We start from the raw sequence: 21,891 nt of genomic DNA on the forward strand, positions 1-21,891 counted from the left end.
TAAGTTCTCCAAAGAGCATAACCCAAGAAGGATATTCTCAAATTTTCCTGGAAAACTTTTCCCAAACTAGACACATTCACCTCATATCTACTGAGATAGAGTAAGATTTGGATATGCAAATGTTGGGAAAAGCTTCCCAGGTGATAGTGGCTTGATATTTTTACAAAACAAGTATTTGTTTTGCAAAGGAATAGACAGCAGACAAGAAAAATGAAACCTCAGGTAAGTAGAGGGACTCTCACCAGTGGTCAAAAAGCCACTAGAAGCAAAGATTAGAATTCAGCTTATTGGATCCCCAGTCCATTTCAGAAAGTTCCTATTAGGAAAACTCTATTGGTGTTCCTTCTCCTTTCGCACTGACCTTTTATCAGAAATTCCCCAAGGGGGCCTTGGCTTACTCAGTGCTAATTAGATTTCCTCCACCTGCTCTGGGATTTAGAGGGCAGTGCTAATGCAGTGCCCTCCTCAGCTAACAAAGCCACTGGCATTCCCGGTATGCAGGGGCTGGCCTCCAGTTCTTTAGTCAACAGCAATTAAAGGGCTCCTATCCAAAGCTCAAAGGAGGAAGACAGAGATGGGAGGGGTATTCCTCAAACCAAAAAGTCAAGTCCAGCCAAAGACTGGGATTGACTGTTACTGAAGAGCTGAGTGGAAACAGGGAAAATCTTGGGAGGTAGGAATGGAATCTGGGTGAGGCAAGCAAACTAATAGCTACTCATCATCCTCTCATTCCCCTAAGGAATGCGACTGCCATCCAGACTGAGGGGATAAAGCCTTGGATGGACAGGAGCCTTTACCTAAAAATAAGTTATCAAGAAACATTTCCCTTTCTCGAGAGAGGTCCAAACTGCTCAGCCAGGAATGACAAGTCCTCCATAATCCTACCCCTCCCTCTCCAGGCATCATGTTTAAGTGAATGTTCAGCCACTAACTGGCAGAGTACAGTCTCGATGTCCAGTCATTAACTGGTGTGTGACTCTGCACCAGACACAGTTGCTCTGGGTTTGATTTTTCTCAACTCTCAGAGTTGATTTTAAGATCAAACAGGAGACCAAATATAAAAATGTTTTCTAAACTATAAAGTGGCGCAAAAGCTTTAATATAACTCACAATATAAACTCAATTAGATTCTGACATTTACTAAGTTCCTAGAACAGTGCTTATACAGATTTAGTGCACAGATGTTATAACACAAATACTAGCTGTTAGATATAAAAAAAACAAACCAAACAGAATTCTTACATATGTGGAAATCACAGACTGGTACAGGAGATAATGTCTCCAAAAGAATATTGTGAGTGCTAAGACAGAGGAATAAGGAGTAATTTATCCTGCTACTAAGGAATAGTGTTTGTCTGGCCAATCAACAGATTAACATTGCTCATTGATATAATTAATTTCCAACTGCTCTGTAATAGGCTTGCTAGCTAGAAAGATATCCAGAAAAATTCTGTCACCTCAAATTCTCAAAGCAAGGACTTTACACATATTATTCTAGGCCAAAAAAAAAAAAATTACCTTAAAAGATACATGCAAAAAAAATGAGCCCGTTCAGTTCTCCCATGATTCTCATCACTTCTCTCAATTTGACAATGAAAATCCACATAAACTTTGACCCAGAAATTCTACTAAAAACTGACTGTACAGCTAAATCACATATGCCTAGAAGTCATTGAAGTACAATACTGGTGATTAAAAAGCACGCTATAATCTCTACTAAATGTATACAGATTGCTATAAAGGTAGTCACAGTATGAACAAACACGCTAATAAAAACTGGAACAAAGCATACTATAAAAAGCAAGAATTTCACTGATTGTACAAAATAAGTAAGAGAAGCAACAATGGACTCGAATAGAAGCTGGTATTTCAATGAATATAGTAGTTTCCCCTTATCTGCAGTTTCACTTTTCTGAGGTTTCTGTTTCCTATAGTCAACTGTGGTCCAGAAATATTAAATGAAAATTCCAGAAATAAACAACCCATAAGTTTTAAATTGTGCACTGTTCTGAGCAGCACGATGAAATCTCGCACCATCCTTCTCTGTCCTGTTTGGAATCCGCAACCATTGACAACATCTGCTCCTGAGATTTAATCATTGACGCTCTCATGGTTCGATGACTCAGGATCCCACAAAGCAAATGATCCTCTTCCTGATATATTGTCATAAGGTCAACAGTGGCCTAACGCTTTGTCACAACAACTGTGTCATTCACCTCACTTCATCTCATTTTTCCATCTCACATCATCACAAGAAGAAGGGTGAGTCCAATACAATAAGGTATTTTGAGAGAGAGATGACATCCACATAACTTTTATTACAGTATATTATCATTGTTCTATTATATTATTAGTTATTGTTGTTAATCTCTTACTGTGTCAAGTTTATAAACATGTATACATACACAGTTATGTACGTATAGGAAAAAACAGTATATATACAGTTTGGTACTACCCACAATCTCAGGTATCCACTGGGGACCTTGAAACATATTCCCCATGCATAAGGGGGAACTACTGTATGTACTATATAAGGAACTATACAGAATACAAGTTATGACAAATCTAGATAGCGTATTAAAAAGCAGAGACACCAGTTTGTTGACAAAGATTCGTATAGTCAAAGCTATGGCTTTTCTAGTAGTCATGTATGGATGCGAGAGTTGGACCATAAAAAAGGCTGAGTGCTGAAGAACTGATGCTTTCAAACTGTGGTGTTGGAGAAGACCCTTGAGAGTCCCTTGGACTGCAAGGAGATCCATCCAGTCCATCCTAAAGGAAATCAGTCCTGAGTATTCACTGGAGGGACTGATGCTGAAGCTGAAGCTCCAATACTTTGGTCACCTGATGCAAACAGCTGACTCACTGAAAAAGACCCTAATGCTGGGAAAGAATGAAGGCAGGAGGAGCAGGGGGCAAGAGGATGAGATGGTTCTATGGCATCACTAACTCAATTGACATGAGTTTGAGCAAACTCAGGGAGATAGTGAAGGACAGGGAAGCCTGGTGTGCTGCAGTTCATGGGGTTGCAAAGAGTCGAACACAGCAACTGAACAACATACAGAATAATAACAGAAAAGAAGAAAAATAATAAATTGTGTAAGTTTTCATCTTCAACTTCAGGCTCTAAAAGATCATCTTCAGAGTCAGGTAAAACATCCCCAAGGCCAGGAAAACTCATCATCCCTTTTGGTCTCCAACTGATTCTTTTAATCACTGGCACGCACTGCAGTAGAAACTTAGTCACCTCCGCTTTTAACATAGGGTTCTGCTGCCCATTAACTGGGTGCGCTTGCAGTGTATGTGAACTTGATGTAAGTATGTGTCTCTACTACTTTTGAGCCACAACTTAGTGTAGCAAAATTTAAATCTAAAATGTAATGGAATAGCCAAAAATGTACCTCTGATCAGCTAACATGGCCTATAGATTCTTTTGGTTGCTAAAGCTCTAGGATCTGAAACTTGTATCTCTGTCACATTTTGTGGGGACATTCTCCTCCATTAGAAGAAGCACATCAGGGCAGATCATCTTACTGTTAAATATCTTCTGCTTTGGGCCAGAAACTTTCATCTGCAAAACAGGTGCATGTGACACAAAATACAAAGTGTTTTTGAGGGGTGAGAGAAGAAAAAACACATCTTATGTGTTAGCAAATTACAGGAATAACAAAAGCATTTATCCACACATAAAACTATACAGTTGTGAAAGCCTGAGGTTTATGAGAGCTGTATGGAATGTTATTTGGTTAATAGTTATTCTCAGATGATGGGATTTAGGGGGTGAATTCTTGTTTTTTTCCCTTTGAATTTTCCAGCATTTTTTGATTAATAACAAACATGCTCCATTTAAACAAAAGTGATAACCATCCCTTCAAAAAATAAAAAATGTAACTGATCTGTAGATGCTAATATGGAACTATCGCCATGGTTTCTCTCACAGGATTGCAGTGCACAAAGTCGTAAGGACTTAGAACAGTACCTGGGATATAAAGCATTCCAATGTTACCTATTATCACACCGCTTGGTGAAATATAACAAAATGCAAGACAGGGCAATCTCAGCAAGGGTCTGGGGTGAAAAAGATACTTATTTTTCTTTTTTTAAGAAGATATTTATTTATTTATTTTTTGTCATGCTGCGTCTTTGTTGCTGGGCGAGGGCTTTTTCTAAATGTGGTGAGAGGGGACTACTCTCTAGTTGAGGTGGGCAGGCTTCTCCTTGAAGCAGCTTCTCTTGTGGTGGAGCACAGGCTCCAGAACGCAGGCTTCAGTAGTTGTGGCGCATGGGCTTAGCTGCTCTGTGGCCTGCAGGATCTTCCCTGATCAGGGATTGAACCCTGTGTCCCTGGCTTTGGCAGGCAGATTCTTAACCACTGGCCCACCAGGGGAGTCCCATTTATTTTTCACTGAATACCACCCTGCCCAGATTCCTCAGAAAACAGAGTCCCAGGCCAAACTCACCTGCTTCCTCAGCTGTTGAACTGTCAGAGCAGAGGGAGGGGGAAAAAGACTAGTGAGGCAGGGTAAGGAGGAAAGCAAACACAAGGCTGTGTATTAACAAGCTGGCTACAGTTTAACATGAAAACACAAGCAAGGGCACAATCATTCGGAATGTTCCAAGCTGAATGACACAGAACTACCGTAGCTAAGAACAGTGTCTGTGAGGAACGGAGGGGGAATGATGGGAGGAGAAAGGTAGACAGCAAGTAACTCCTGGCTCCTTCCCCTCCCCAGCAGAGGTGTTAAAGGCCCCCACAGCCAGGCTGTGCTACCCCAACCCCTTGGGACAGCCCCTGGGGAAAACACACCCAACATCTGAATGTGGAACTGCTAGGAGGAGCCAGAGCCTTCGTGGGTCTGGGTGGATGGAGCTCAGGCCTCGGAGGGGCCACGGCTGTCTCCACAATGGGCAGGACAGAGAAATACTGGAGCCCAACCCTCACCTAGGGAGGCTGAGACACCCAGCAGTGTCAGGAAATGAGGAGAAAGCCCCAGCAGCTGAGACTTGCCATTGAACAGCCAACGATTAAGGCCTAGAGTGGGAATAGGAGGCAGGCGGAACCAAGAAAATCTACACTGAGTCCCATACAACACATACACATGTGTATAGAATGGGACTTGCATCACCATGTATACATTATTTTTTTAAAAAAACATTAGAAGCAACTGTAGTCTACACTCAGTGGCCTAATGGAAAGGGCAAGAACTTGGAACCGGAAAATCCTATTCACTGAGTACTTGCTGTGAAACTTTGGGTGGGTTGCTCATCCGTATAATCAGGATATTACATGGTTATTGTGAAGATTAAAAGAGTTCAGGTGGCTAAAACAGATGTTAGGCTCTGACAGACACAGCTCTGCCTCTTACACGTGAGAGGAGGATCCTTTTCCTTCTCTCATTGGAGCCCTTCTCCACGCTCCTCCAGGAGACCTCAGGTTACATGACCAACATCATTCTACTTAGCATTATTTATATTATGATTATTCACTACACTGGGAGCTCCTCGGGAAGAGGGTTATTATTTGATTCTCTAGTGTTCCCTTTTGGGTTCCAGCATAGCTATGCTCACAAGGGGTGGGGAGTGAGCACATGATTGCTGAATGAAGTACAACTCCAAACACCAATTCTTAAGGGAGACAACTTTTGTTATGACTATTAGTAAAGTCACGGAAAGGACCCATGCGACTTCTTAAACATAGTCTAATATCTGTTCCTGCTAGAAAGAGAGACAAAAATAAAATCGAAGCCTTTGAAGTTAGGCAGATTTGCATTCAAATCTCTGTACCATCCCTACAAGGGTGACATTTGGGTAAGTGACACAAATCCTCTAAAACTTTAGTTCCCTTAAACATAAAACGAGGACCCTACTGCATTTTAATAGAGTTATTGTAAGAACTGAAATTATGTAATACAAACTATGCCTCAGGGTACTCCTATCCCCCTACACTCTCGCCCTGACCAAGGCTGCATAGTCCCACAGCTCCTAAGAGGTATCATCCTTTTCCTAACCTCTAAGGCACTTTTCTGCAGGAGAGACTCCATCAACCCAAGTGAGAGAGTGATTTGTACAGCTATAATGAAGACACAGTTTCTTTCCACTATCTTCGAAGACTCATTCATTCATTTGATGACCCTATATCCTCTGAAGGAAGGACATTTGAGCCCTGCAAATAGCATCCTTCCACTTGTTTTCTTCTTTTCTGAAAACTTACAGTCAGAGAGAATAAATGGTCTGTCATCCTTTCTAGGAAAAAGAAACTACTTTGAATTACTACTGGCATCTTCCAGGATACTGATTACCTTCACTGTTAGTGGTGTTGTTACAGATTATACACACAGCAGAAATACAGCAGATTCAGTAGTGGTTCACTCTGTCTTTTGAACCTTTTGGTACAAGCTGACTTTCGGAGCACCACTGTTATTTCTATATTCAAAGCAGCAACAGAAATGGAAGAGCTTTCTCAGTTGGTTAAGGATGAAAGTCACCAGCAGCAAAGACAGAAAGACCCTAGCTCCCTGAAGACTCAATGGATCAATCAGACCGACCCTGTATTCCAAACTCTGAGCTTCTTTTACACGAGAGAGTAACACTGGTATGTTTAAGCTGCTGTGGTCAAGTTTCTCTTACTAGCAACCAAACAATTCTAACTTACTGAATGGTGGTCCACCGTGTGGGCACCATCCACATAGGTACACACAGGAAAATCACCAAGTACAGGTAGGTGGGTAAGTCTTTGGCAAATGTCCTAAGATGTAACTAAATGGCTTTTTTTTTTTTGTGGTGGTGGTGAGGTGGAAAAGAGATTTTCGGTATGGGTAAGAGGTATCTGCTGGGTTTTTTGCTCTTCTTTTCATTCAACACACTTTTACTAAATGTCAGCTCTGTGCCAGGCTTTGTACAAAATATCACCCTTCGTAGGTTGACAAAATGCTTTCACATCAGCCACTCTCTTTCAGCTCCTACCCTCCTGCCTTTGCCTTAGACCTGCCAGGGACACTCACCGGAGGTGCTGAGAGAGTAAGAGCGTCTGTGACCCCTGCTGTGGATTGTAGCTGCAAGCACAAAGGCAATAAATAAGAAAGACACTGAAGTCTTAGTTGACAATATGGTAACAATGCTTCAAATAAATCTGACCAGTTCCTTAAGGTTCAACACTGGATACTTAAACTGTTTTATTTCACTAGTGGCCCTAGTGTTAGGCCCGCTCTATCCCTCTAAATAAAAAACTCTCTGAGAACGAAAATAAGAATTCCTCATTTTCCAGCTACTTGCCTAAAGAGAAAAACTATGAAGCAAGGAAAGGGACAAAAAACCAGCTAAAGTGGAGAGTGATACATGTAACCTGAATAAATCCTAACAATCTAAGTGCCTTAGTCCTGGGCAGAATGGCATTTAGAGACCTTGCAGAAATCAAAGGTTAAAAAAAAAAGGAATAATCTCAGTCTTTACTTATCAACGGGTATAACCCATCATTTTATCTTCTCATCATCAATTGCTACAATTGTTCAGGGTGTTTCACTTACCAGTCTACCTACCCCAATCTTCCACATCCAGTTTTAAATCTGTACTCTTCTCTTTCCTCTTTATCTTTCAACTCTTTTCTATGGAGATTCAGTGTGTCTTCCTTAGTTTTACATTTTTATTCCTTCAGTTTATTAGAACAAAGTTGAGTCTTGAGAGAAGACCCAGAAAACACGAATCTGTCCACTTTAGCAACCAGGGAGAGAGTGGTGGGGAAACCATCAATACTGATGTGAGTAACTATTCTGTTACCCATTCTATACAGTCAGATCCAAAGCTGCCAGATGGTTGTCATGACTCCCTCCAATCAAATTAGGGACCCCAAGTCATAAAACAGAAAAGGTCAAAGCTTCTAAACATGGAGTTTAAAATTCTTTAGTACATACTGAAGGGGCCCAAGACAAGGAAAACTTTCAAAAACATAAACAATACTAAACACATGTAAACTGTTTAGAATACAATGCCTGGCACAGCACTCAATTAATGGAGCTATTATTATGGTTTATGTTAACTAGATCCTTTCTATCTCCAGCTCCTCTGTTGTTAGAGTATCCATACATATTTCTATAATAGATTTACTATGTTGTGTAATACAACCATCCTTTGGTATCCGGGAGATTGGTTCAAGGAGCCCTAATGGATAACAAAATCTAGGGATACTCACATTCCTTACATTCAATGGTGAATTACAATGAATATAGTTGGCCTTCTGTATCTGTGGGTTTTTTCCATCTGTGGATACTGAGGGGTGACTACTGTTCAATCTAAGGAGTGTGGTAGGCTTGATAGCTCCCCTAAAGCCAGGCTCTTTTAATGCTTCTTTGTTGCTCCAGCCCAGTGCAGTGCCTGACACAGCTGGTATCAACACCTGCTTGTTGAAGGACTTGCTTTTGTTAAGTGAAACATTCCAGGCCCAGTTTACTTTCCATGAGACCCCCTGGCAGAAATTTGATACATCATGAGGTCCAACTGAATACCATATTAAAGCATGATAAACAGACCAACCTTGGTCACACATTCCAACCAGTGACTTAAAAAGTTGATCCCAATTTGATCTTATAATCTAGAAACACCAGCTTCCTCAGTAGAGATTTTCCATACATTTGACTCCCTTAAGTGTCTCTCCACCCTCATAATGTCCTCATCAGGTCATTTAAATTTTAAACAAAATTTTAAAGACCAGGGTCTACAATACAAACGATCTTGTATTTATGACAGGTGTGGCTTTTGTTGTGCTATTTCTGGACTCATTATAAAATGAAGTCCCTGTCAACAAATACTTACAATAATGAAAGACCCGGGTGGAGGGTAGATGTGAAGCCCTGAGTTCTAGTCTCAGGTCTGCCACTCATCAGAGATGTTAGTCATCATATCTCACTAATCATCCACTTCTTAATGTGTAAAATGATGATTCATTAAAATATTTGCCAAATGCCTATTATCCGATAGGTATTATGCTGAGTGCTAAAAATACAAAGATGAATAAGAATATCCCTATCTCCCAGGTTTTGATAATTCTATTGGAGTTGGAGAGAGATTGTATGCAGCAATAAAGCAGTGTGGTAAGTACCATAATTCGAGGACACAGTTCTATAGAAGTACAAAGGTAAGACTCATTATTTCCTGAGTAGGTGGTAGACACAATAGGGAACTAAGAACTAAGGGGGAAAAACAACCACGCTAGGGCTTTATTAATTCTGTGCATACAACAGGTAAAGGGGTGGTGAGGAAAACCAATGCCAGAATGCAGTTGCTAAGTTGGATCTCAAATGAAGAACAGATCAAACCCGTTCAGATCTTGTTTTAACTGCAGTGTATAATGAAAATTCTATTTCACACACAGGGACATGTGTAACAAAGGGAAGATCATAAACCGCACAGTTTCCAATATTCAAGCATTTGACTTAAGCTACTATTATGAAACATTCTCATCGATCATATTAACCTTTTTAAATCAAGGGCTACAACTATTCACTTTGATTTTAAAGTAGTCTGACTTTTGTCTTTTAATCCAGATACAGTTTGAAGGATCCAAGGCTCTGCCTCTGTATAAATGTCTCCACAGTCTCACAGACATGGGGAATGTTTTTGTTGTAAAATGTTTCATATGGAAAAAGAGTTTAACTGTACAGCAAATATGTGGTAAAATGACAAAGATAGAGGCAACAAGGGACCAGTAATCATTAAAGAGCTTAATGACATATGGCGGTATCATTCCAAATGTGGCCACTGATAAAGAGGCAAAATCTTCAGATTTTTCGATTATAAATGAGTTTCATATCCAATCCTAGAAATCAGGTACACATATATGAGCTAGAGAGAGAGGCAGAGAAAGGGCCTCAGACCTGGGCCACCCCCAAACCTGTGAAGCTTATACAGCCAGTGAGTGGTGTGTCTCCATCGCTCTCTTTGACTCAGTGATTGGGGCTCCAGATTTTCTTTGGGAGCCTTGCAACCCTGAAATCCTGCCAGGATGTCCTAGCTCTTCATTTAGGAAAGTGCATTCCATTCAGAAGCCACATACACAGACCCTCTTACCACATACACTCAGAAACTCCCAGTCCTCATATCACCCTTTTGCCAAACCACCTTCAGTACCTTGAGGAAGTGACCTCTGTGCCCTCCAGACTCTTGTATTTACCCTGGTCTGACAGATCTGACAAGAGAAGCTTATTTAAACTCACATGTTTAAAAGATCAGTATGTAGTTATGATAAAGGGACATATGAGAAAAATGTTAATAGTAGGTGTGTAAACAGGACCAGACAGGCAGGGAGACTGTTTTCCCTTTAGAGCTGTGCTCCCTGGATCATAGCAGTTTATTGCCTTAGACTATACTAAGGTGTGTTTACTTCTTTGAGAACTCAATGCATACAACCCATATATGAATCCAAGCAACAAAATGAAGATTCCTTAAGTGGAAAGTCTGCCTGTTTTGGCACTAACCACAAGAGTCCACTAAAAATGACACATTTTAATAAAGAAATCTAACACTGATACAGGACTTGCAGGTACTCTAACTGCTTTATATATTAGCTTATTTAATCCTTGCAACTAAACCTATGAATGAGGTTCTGTCATTAGCCTCAGGTCATGGATGGATAAACTGAAACACAAAATATGCTGCCTTGTTGGTAGTTACTGGGATTCAAATACAGGCCATCCAGCTTCTGCAACAACTTTTTTGCTACTTAAGTAAAAGGCTGTGTTCAGAAATCTGTTTTCCAGTTTTAGGTCAACACCCAAGCATTTAATTTTATTTTAGGGGGAACACATTCTTTGTCTATTATGGGATGAGACAAGGATGTCCTATAGGTCTGAAAGAACCTCGGTTTCAAGTTGTAGACCCTTGTTTCTTTTCTTTTTGGCTGTGCTGTGGGGCTTGTGGGATATTAGTTTCCCTACCAGGGACTGAACCCAGGCTGTCAGTGGTGAGAGCACAAAGTTCTAACCACTGGACCACCAGGGAATACCCCTCCCACCCACCCCCGCCCCAGGTTTCAAGTTCTACTCCAGGCTCCTGACAAAGGAGAGATGGTGTGAGTGTCCAGGCGAGGACGGGGAATGACATGCCGGCCAGGAGAGTGTAGCTTACTTCACTCCGAGAGCGTACTACACTTTGGAGACAAGAGGACCCAGCTTTAGCTCCTGGCTCCATCACTTGGATGTTTGGTGGTCCAGGGTTAGTTTCTTAGCTTCCACGTGTTTCTGGATGAAATGGCAGTACTGTCTACCTTGCAGTATTATAGTAAAGATTTAATGGGAGGTAATAGGCTAATACATGCAAAAGTCACTTACTACATAGTAAGTGAACAGTAAGATTCACACTGAACCTCCTCCCCTACTCACATTTCCTGCTTCCCACTCTGCCTAGAGAGAGGAGGAGAATAAATCTGCTTAGGAAGAAAAGCAAGACTGAATAACTATGGACACTTGTTTTACTATTCAGCACCATTTGGGAAAAACTGTTCTTCATGCAGTAAGGACATGAACTCGGCGGCACGGCCACCCACACCCCACCCCACCTACAAGGGAAGTGTTCAACCAAGTTCTCCAATACCTGCCCGCAGCCCGTGATCCATATTAATATGACCCAAGCTGTTAGCATCCTTCCCCGAGATTTTTTAATTTGGAGTTTTAAGAACAGGGACCTTGCCTTTTGGGTCACAGAGACAGGAATGCTAGAGGCTGCAGGTGACCTTCTTGCTTATGACTTAGAGAAAAGAAATCCAAGAACAGACAAGCAGTCATGAGACACAAGGGGAGCCCCGGGGCACTGAAATCTGACTGCGGTATCCCAAGCCCTCAGAGCTGCCCAGGCATCTAGAACGTGTCCTTCCATTTTCTGAGCTTCCTTAGTACCTTTCTAGCTTTCTGCTTACGTTGGTCTGGGGTAGTTTCTGTCATCAGTAATTTAGAAAGTCCTTAAAGCATTAATTCATATTTTACGCCAGACTTTCTGCAAGGTGCCCTATGAACTCCCATGCAATCTTCACAGCAGCCCTGACAGGGAGGCACTGGTTCTTTCTCCCTTTGCACTCCAAGGGCATATCCACAACAGCGGGAAGCTCTTTATAAGCCTAGGGTCAGAGTACAAATTGACAGCTAATTCTCTGTAACCAATTCACACCCACACACCACACCAACCAGACCTGATTCAGATTGCACCTCCTAGGTCACAACCCCAGTCCAAAATAATCATGGGGGCCGGGGGAAAGGAACTTTCTGGCTGGCCAAACCTTAATTAAGGGTGGATGGAGCCAGCATCCTCAGAGCCACACAGATGTCTTAACAGATATTAAGGCACTGCTAGTATGGAGATGGGGTAAGTGGATTCAGGGGAAGCAGTCAGCTTACACTGTAAGTGTAAGTGTTCACTACACACTTAACAGGAAAAAGAGAACAAAAAAGTTTTTAAGGTGATTTAGATTTCTGAACTATCTGATCAACAACTCTTTCTGCTCACATTACTGTCTCTTGTGATCTCATACTTCCTTAGTCTAATTTAGGACTGTTTTCCTTCTGAGACTTCAACTATTCTCCACGGGGAAGCTAGTTAGTTTACCAGTGACTCTGTAAACACTCATGAGTACCAAATTGAAATGTGGATTTGGTGAGATTATCAAGAGATCTCAAGGCGCTTTCCAGAAGCTGTAACACTAAAACCTGATTAAAAGCATGTCCCATTTGACTCAACTAAATGTCCCTGGCTGTCTCCTTGCCCTGGCTTCCTCCTTAGTAAGCATAAACCTGAAATTATAGGAAAATCAGGCTTCCCTGGTGGCTCAGTTGGTAAAGAATCTGCCAGCAATACAGGAGACCGCCTGTTAAATTACTAAAGGATAACCTTGAACTTGCGGAGGCTTTATTTTATGCTTTGTTGGGTCAGGACTCTTCTGGTACTACATTTATCAGTCCCAAAAGGTGCCCTTTGTCTGGGGATATAATCTTTAATTTTAAACTGCAGCCCTTCTAGGGTTTCACTGAAAAGCTTCAGGTCTTTACCATACCCTTCAACCTGGCATATCTCTGCTAGGTATGAAATCTCTCTCTCCTGTGTTGAGAAGCAGCTGAAATCCCAGTTCGGTTGCTCAGCTGTGTCCGAATCTTTGTGACTCCACGGGCTGTCCGTCAGCAATTTCAGTCTTCCCGCTGTGGTTTCCTCCCGGGTCCTGAAATTCGTACTTGGTGGTGGTAGTGATCTAGTCGCTCAGTCATGTCCGGCTCTTTTGCGACCCCATGGACTGTAATCTGCCAGGCTCCTTTGTCCATGGGATTTACTGGAGTGGGTTGCCCTTTCCTTCTCCAGGGGGTTTTCCTGACCCAGGGACTGAACCTGTGTCTCCCACGTTGCACGCAGATTCTTTACCACTGAGCCACCTGGGAATAACAAAAGTCTCACTTCTCCAAGTACAAATCAGAGGTCATCCCAATATGTGAGGGATGTTTATATGCATAGGCCCTATTGCTCCTGTCTTCCAAGATTTTCCCTTTCAATTTTCAGCCGTTTTGTCAACCCCAAACTCTTCAGGCAAAGAGCACAGCTTTCTATCTGAGTTCCAGCCACCCTGCCTTGTGCCTCCTGGGAGATAATAAAACCCCCAGAAGAAAACCCACGTGACTGTGGCTCTCACTCACACTGTGTATCTCTCCCTTATTTCAGGAGTCAAACCCTTTCTCGTTTTCGTCTACTCTGGTTTCTCTTCAGCGACATCAGACAATAGTTTTCATATAGTTTGTTAAGAGCTTAAAATTTTTTTAACTTTTTATTTTGTATCGGGATATAACGATTAACAATGTTGTGATGGTTTAAGGTGAATGGTGAAAGAACTCAGTCATACGTATACATGCATCTGTTCTCCCTCAAACCCCTCCCATCCAGGCTGCCACATAACATTAAGCAGAGTTCCCTGTGCTCTACCGTAGGTCCTTGTTGGTTATCCATTTTAAATATAGCAGTGTGTACATGTCCATCCCAAACTCCCTAACTATTAGAGCTTATAATTTTTTTTTTTCCTGCAGAAGATTTCATCTCATACAAGGTACTTCACCATTACCAGAAGTGAGGATGAAAAGCTCCACACTCCTGCAAGAGAAATCATCTTCAATCCAGATATACATAAAAATGGTATGGAGAGAAAGTGTTTTAGGCACTCAAACCATACATCGTTTAGTCACCTGACCGCTTAATTCCTTCAGAATGCTTCTTTCACTCTTACCTCACTCAGTTAATATGAAATACTCCACTCAAGCTTTCTTTTTTTAAAAAGCTGGCCGTGTCAGGGCTTAGTTGCGGGACGTGGGCTCTTTTGCTGTGGTGCATGGGCTTCTCTGTAGTTGGGTTGCGCAGATTCCGGAGCGTGTGGAGAGCTGAGGTGTGCAGGCTCGGCAGCCCCTTAGCGCTAAGTTTTCTATGCCCCATTACCTCTTCATGCCCTACCACACTCCCCTTACTTGGGTGCTCCAAATGCTCTTTTACCCCAAAGCCACTGCCCTTGAGGGTCCTTCTTCCTGAAAATTCCTATTCCAGGTAACTGTGAGGTTTCTTCCCTCCTTTTAGTTTTTCTTCAGATGTCAGTTTCTCAGTCAGAGGCCTACTCTTTCTTAAACACACGTTCCCCCTCCCCTCTGCGCTTTACTTTTGCCTTCACTGCCCCTATTCACCTCCTCCCTGGTGAACGGAAGCCCCACTGGCAGGTACCTTGTCTCTTTCAGTTCCAGACTCGGTGTCTAGAACATGGCTGTCTATACACTAGGTGTTTACTAGATATGTTTTCATAAGTAAGCACTAGATTTCATTATTCATGTATAGAGTATATGCTTCTTCAAAGGCAGGGAACTTCTTTTATACTGCTGCATCACTAATACCTCCTACTGAGGCCTTAAATACAGTGCGGACTGTCTACTGAACTAATTTAATAGGACCAGATAGAAGACAGCATGCAAATGCCAAGTGACACCCAGATGTTTTATGATGCCTTCATTTGTGGCTTTTATTACAGATGTTGCACAAAGATATACTGCATTCCTGATTTATCCTCTTATCTTCCACTACTATGGTCACTTATTCTTCCAACCAACACATATGTCTAATACAGTGAAAGAAATTGGTGAATGTGGGTCTCTAAGGCATTGACAGTGTAAAATAGTAACGACAGTGAATTTGGGGAATGGAAAACAAGTTGGAATCAAAAAGACAGACAGACAATAAAGATGAAAATGAAGGGAGTAAGCAGAATTAGAGCAGACGTTTCTAAGGATCTTGAATTCTTAGAAGGAGAGAGAGATTTTACTCTAGATGTTAAGTAAAGAAACTGTATAAAAATGCAAGGAAAATCATTAAGATGACAGAAATAGGACGCATGTATTCCAAACTATGGAAGAGAAAGAGAAATGAAGGAAAATCAGATGAATTCAATGGAAGGTGAAAAAAAAAAAGAAAAATAGACTAGCTTGTCTCTGTGCTTGGCTTTGACCAGCGAAGCCAAGGTTTCTTGTTTCTTTTCTTTGTATATAGCTTTATGGTTCTGAAATAAAACGTGCGTTTTAGACTCCAATGTCCATATGTTAGCTTCCATCTGTTGCCGCTGAGGAAGGTTTCTGAGGGCCTCAGGTGAGCCCTGGTGTCTGTGTTAACCTGTGTGTTCCACTTGTACATCAGGCAACTAAGTGCAGTCTAATGACCCTGTTAGTTGGCTCTGTCATGTCTGACTCTTTGTGCAACCCTGTGGACTGCAGCCAGCCAGGCTCCTCTGTCCATGGAATTTCCCAGGCAAGAATACTGGAGTGGGATTGCCATTCCCTTCTCCAGGCGATCTTCCCAACCAGGGATCAAATCTGGGTCTCCTGCACTGCAGGCAGATTCTTTACCATCTGAGCCACCAAGAAAGCCCTTAAAACTTTGGGTCCTGGCTTAAAAAAGAAAAAAAACAAAAGGACACTGAAGAGCCAAATGTAACAAATGGAGAAAGAGGTGGTTCCTAGATAATTAATTATAATCCATGCCTCAGGGATGCAGAGCAAAGGAAAGAGGGCAACAGAATCAGCTTGTTCTGGAAAGGCTTATTCTTGGAAGAGAAGACCCTGTGGGGAAGGAACAGGAGTAACATACTCCCCCATGTACCTTGCCTTTGCAAGGACTTTTGCCTTGACTCCTTACCTCTCGCCCTTTCTCTCTGCTTAGGCTAAGATCAGCAAAAATACTGATTAATAATCATGGAGGCATAACTGAAGACAGGTGACCTAGGAGCCCTTAGACGTGTCTGATAAGGAGCAAGCTACAGTGGCCTCTTCTGGGAGGAGACTGGCCCTGAGATGCCCCCATCTTCAGGTCACTGGGTCCAAGTCTTGCTCTGGAATGCCAGATCTAGCTTCCCTGCTATATTTCCCTGCTACATTAGTAGACATTCACACTAGGTAAATAATACCCATACCTTCACCTATTTCAGAAAACAAGAAAACACAGCAGGTCTCATCTTAGTATTGAGACAGAATTATCCAGACATGTCCATGTCTGGACATGTCTAAGCTATGAACCCATCTATCTGGCAACCAAAGATGATAACTCCTCCAAGACTGCAAAGGAAGGGACAACAGTGAATGTTTTTTCTGGGACCTCTGTTCACTCTGACCATGGGCTAGCACTGCAAAGCATGGTCCACAGCCCTGTATCTCTGTTTTGGATATAACCAGGAGGAGTAGAAATAACGAGAACAATAGAAAGAGCAGTGACAACAAAACTAGAAGTCCCAAGTCCCAAGCCTGCCACTGACTAGCTGGAAGGCTGTGAAGGAGCTGATTTCTCTGAATCTCAACTTTCTCCTATTAAATAGGCCAAAGATTAAGCACTGAAGATATATTGCAATGCTCTATACATGTTAATACCTCCTGTCAAAAGTGTTATTAAGCAAAGACAATATATACAGAGTGTTTAATAAGTGCCACTTAGTAAGGCACTATTCTAAGCGCTTTGCAGTTATTCTTCTCAATAAGGCAGGTACTACTATCTCAATTTCACAGATGAGGAAATTGATTCAGGGAGATGAAGAAACCTGCCCAAAGTCATAGAGCTTGTAAGGGGAGGATCTGGGCCTACAATCTAAGCAGTCTGTCTCCAGGATATGTATTTCTTATTTCTGAATACTGGTCCTGCTGCTTCTACCACCATCTGAACTTCAAAAAGCTATGATATTTCATTAATTCTAAAATCCTTTCTTCCTTAAGCATTTTAACTTCAAAATCAGAAGGTTTCTTACAGGCAAGCTACAGACAAGACACAGCTGTCAACAAGAGTGTACTTGGTTGCCATTTCTAGTGGTGTGACCGGATCAGTATAACTCTGAACAAATAACTCAAGGTCCATTTCAGGGAGAGATGTAAATCTCAGTAGTTGTGAGAAGACTTTTTGTTAAGATCTTCTGGTAAGATCAAGAAGGTGCCAGCACTGAAAATGGCAGAGTATGTGTCAGTGACTTGGGAGAAAAAATGATGAAACATTTTTAAGACAAATTGTACTATCAGTGCTCTTGATGACCCAGAGGACAACTATCAGGTAGCAAAATATGGATAATAAGTCAAAAAGTGATTCAAAGTTGGAACTGAATATCAGAAAGTTTTAGGAATCCTTTACCAATATACTTCAGATATATTTTCCTTTTTGTATATGTAAGAGAGTAACACACTATAAATCCATGTCCAACTAAGTCTAAGAGTGCTCTTTTAAAAAGGCATTTTCTCATAAAATAAAATGCATAAAGTAACAATGTATATTTAAATATATACCATCCCACACTCAAGGAACACTGAATAATAATGTTTTAAAGGCTTCGTTTGAAAACTGGGATGATAAAATGCAAATAAAACACAAATAACACACAGCATTCAAAGGCCTTCTGCAGACTGACTAAATCCACCTTTGCCATCCTGTCTCCTCCCACTCTTCCGAATGGACTACATATCAATTATTATATATGTGGTTCCTTGAAGACTGCCTACCCCTTTTTACTTCTGTGCCTTTAAACTGTTTCTTCCACTGAAAATGTTCCACCCACTCATCTAAGACTCCTTATTTACTAAAAAGTGACTTGGAATAGTTCCTTTAATCTCTTAATTCTTCAGCTTTCTTATCTCTGAAATGGGAACATAACTTTAGGTTTGATCTAAGGATTTAGTGAGCTAATGCATGTAAAGTGCTTAACACAGTATTTAATTAATTTGTAACCAGGCAGTATCATATGTGCCTGGAGGCTGAGTTTCAACACTGAACTGGTCAAAGGCACACAGCATACTTAACAGCAAAGCCAGAACAAGAACTAAGACTTCCTCATGCCCAGTCCAGAGTTCTCTTTAGTTTAAGAAATGGCTCCCCTTCCCTCCTCGCCAATCCCAAATGTTGACAGACTGGTGAGCAAGGTTCTTCTATTTTTCTAGAAACCTGTTCTTCTTCCCATTCCTTTCCTTTTATCAGATGTCCTAAACATGATACAAGGTAAAAGAAATTTGAAGGGTTCCATGTTTGAACACGCTGGACCATGCATGAAAAAGTTAAAAGGGTTTATCTTTCAGAGCCTTCGGTGTGGTTACATACACTGAGTCTCCAAAAAAAGAGAAATACTGTGTGGAATGTTTCCCAAATTATGTAATCCCAAAACCAAAGGCTGTTGCATCTCATATGTGAGGTCAGGCTATTAAAACCTATGCACATACCTTCACAGTTTCCAGGGTCCCCAGAGAATAAAAGCTCTAATTCCCTAACATAACACATGAGTCCTTAGAACATGACCCCATCAACCTTGTAAATCCCACTCCTCCTCCCTCATATCAGCTCCATTCCGATCATTCCAGCATGTTGGGGCCAGTTTCACAAGGTCTCCCTCTGGCTGAAATACCTTTCTTCTCCTCTTTCAGTCAGGTCCCTTCACTGAGACCCTCTCTGATCATTTTCACTCAATTAACTGGACCCTCCTCTATTCTCACATGGCACTTTGCTGATGTCTGTACTGCAGTACTTTTCTCAGTGGATCTCAATTAGTGGTTGGTTGATCAATTTCCTTCTAATCCAGGCTCTTGAAGGCAAAAACCGTATTGTTTACATCCCCAGTGAGAGGCATCCAGCAGACACTCGGTACAAGCCTATACACTGCCTTAACCCTCTTCTGCTGGGACCTCCATATTCCAAGATCCACAAAAGGGAAGACTCGAGTTATGCTTTTTTTCACAGCACAATTCACAGGGATACTTATATTTTTAGGTCTAATGGACCTTCCAAGAACAGCAGTTAAGTAAGTCTGTGTGTGCTGCACAACTCCTACACAGAACAAAGTCATCATGCATGCAAATCGACCCAAGCCTTCCTTTTTGCAGTCAGTTGTCATCATGAGCCTCCTTTAGACTTAGCCTTTACAAATTTTTCTTATAGCTCAAAACACTGGAAAATACTCTCCCTCCAATTTTAATAAAGTCCCTGTAGATTTGGGAGCAGAAAACATTTGCTTTATTTGTGTCTACTAATAATCAGGAATTCCAATAGGATCCATGGTTATGAGATCAAAACTAGTGGTTATGAGCCGCGCTGCTTCTACTCACAGGGAAAGTTTTGTGCTTCTCAGATTCTCTACATGAATGCTTTTCTAAAAATACATTTAATATAACTCTGATCTGACTTTAGAAACAGGCTTCCAGAAAAGGCAGTAGATCATTTAGGGAATTCTACCATTTCCATGGAAAGTAGGAAGAAGATAAATAATTCACAGACTGAAACACTGAAGACACTGGTGGTCCAGAGGTTAAGAATTTGCCTTCCAAAGCAGGGGACATAGGTTTGATTCCTGGTCAGGGAACTAAGATCCCACATACCATGGGGCAACTAAGGCTGTGTGCCACAGCTAGAGAAAGCCTGAGCACTGCAATGGACATCCAGAATAGCCATAAAAAAAAAAAAACAAACACTAAATTTAGCACAAGAAAAATCACAACTAGAAGAAAAGTAAATCGACTTCCTCTTCTTTTCCTCACACCAAAAGGGCTCTGAGGCTCTGACTACTCCTTTTTTGATACAATCCCTTAGGTTGTCTTCTCTAGATGTACAAGCACTGGTCAAGATTTCTAGGTACACACTTTCTGAAATACGCATCTCTAAAGTCTGGGGTTCTATATTCTCTCTCTTCATTGATAGCAAACTGAACTGACCATCATATTCCCAAGCTCTCACCAAGTCCATATTACTAAAATATTTCCCACGGGGTCAGAATTAAGCCCATAGTAACAGTGGTTTCTCAGTGAGTTTAGAAAGCAACGTTGTAGCATGGCCAGAAAAGGACATGCTGAATCACTTGCTTGTTACACAACCAAACACCAAAAAGTTTCAGTTGAAATCTGCCATCACGCTCATATTCTGCCACTGTCAGGCTGTGTAATGTTAGCTAAGACATATTTACATGAAAGTAGCAGGGGGAACTAAAATGGAATGAAGAGCTTTACTCCCAATCTGCTGGCTACCTGAGGCTCAGAGAGATTAGATAAGCTGTCCAAGGTCATATTCTTATTAAACAGTAGAGCTAGGATCCAAACTTGTCCCACAAAAACATGTGCTTATTCTATACAGAGAGGCCAGGCTGCGTGGGGCCAAAAATCTGCTTCCCTTCTTTTCTAATGGAGAAGACTTAGCAAATTTCCTACATTTCCCTATTTCTCAGTTCCTTATCCATAAAATAGAGAAAATAAAAGTGCCTATCTCTTAGGGCTGCTGTGAAGATGAAATGAGATAATTCATAAAAAACATATAAGAAATGCTCAGAACAATATCCAATATACATACGAATAGACAAGTCTATCCGTGAACAGGCAAATCCATATAAATATTTTATATACATACCTACATGTATATGTATATATACGTATGTGTGTGTGTGGCTCACAATATATTCTCAGAAAATAATTTCTCTACTCTTGACTCAAATCCTCTCTACGAACCTTCTGCTCTCAGAGCTATGGACATGCTTAGAGAACATAACTTCATGGCAAGTAATGCAATAATCCTACTCCCACAACTAGTTTTGCTTATTTTTGCTTTATTTATTTATTTTTTTTTTATTTTAAAAGAGACAGGGTCTCGCTATATTGCCCAGGCTGGAGTACAGTGGCTATTCACAGGCGCGATCCCACTACTGATCAGCACGGGAGTTTTGACCTGCTCCGTTTCCGACCTGGGCCGGTTCACCCCTCCTTAGGCAACCTGGTGGTCCCCCGCTCCCGGGAGGTCACCATATTGATGCCGAACTTAGTGCGGACACCCGATCGGCATAGCGCACTGCAGCCCAGAACTCCTGAGCTCAAGCGATCCTCCAGCCTCAGCCTCCCGAGTAGCTGGGATTACAGGCACGCGCCACCGCGCCCAGCTTATTTTTGCTTTAAAAAAAAAGAAAAAAACTTAACTCTCGCCTTGCCTTCACGCATACTTCTTTGGGTAGAAAAAGAAGAATGAGAAACTCCACATAACAGAGACATGAATTAGGGATCTTGGTCAGAAAAGAATTTTCCTCTTACTATCTAGTTGAAAAGAATAAGGATGCTAATATAATTCAAATCAATATTTAATGGGCATATATTAAGCATATGCTCCACTGTGCTGTGCTCAGTCATGTCTGACTCTGCAACCCCATGGACTGTAGCCCGCCAGGCTCCTCTGTCCATGGGGTTTCCCAGGCAAGAATACTGGAGTAGGTTACCATTTCCTTCTCCAGGGGGATCTTCCTGACCCAGGGATTGAACTCATGTCTCTTGTGTTAGCTGCACTGGCAGGCAGATTCTTTACCTGGGAAGCCCCAGGTGTATAAACAGGAAAATAGGACTGATTAGTCTTTCCTCCCTCCCT

General features: G+C 41.6%; 1 protein-coding gene across 5 annotated transcripts in view; it reads right to left on the bottom strand.

Annotated features, from left to right (window-relative positions):
• The window catches only part of GAB2 (GRB2 associated binding protein 2), a 174,570-nt gene that overhangs the window by 133,562 nt on the left and 19,117 nt on the right, over positions 1–21,891 (bottom strand). The window contains exon 1 of one of the 5 annotated variants that reach the window (XM_081537584.1): positions 7,524–7,816. The exons of 3 other annotated variants lie outside the window; for them this stretch is intronic. In XM_081537584.1, the coding sequence (XP_081393710.1) occupies positions 7,524–7,550 (27 nt within the window). In that variant the 5' untranslated portion in view covers positions 7,551–7,816. Of the gene's footprint in view, positions 1–7,523; positions 7,817–21,891 lie in introns of those variants that run through there. One more of the 5 variants, XM_081537585.1, reaches the window with a different exon arrangement.

Source organism: Giraffa tippelskirchi, chromosome 10, assembly GCF_054371585.1.
Source record: "Giraffa tippelskirchi isolate mGirTip1 chromosome 10, T2T-mGirTip1v1.2.pri, whole genome shotgun sequence".
In the NCBI taxonomy this organism is placed as follows: Eukaryota; Metazoa; Chordata; class Mammalia; order Artiodactyla; family Giraffidae; genus Giraffa; species Giraffa tippelskirchi.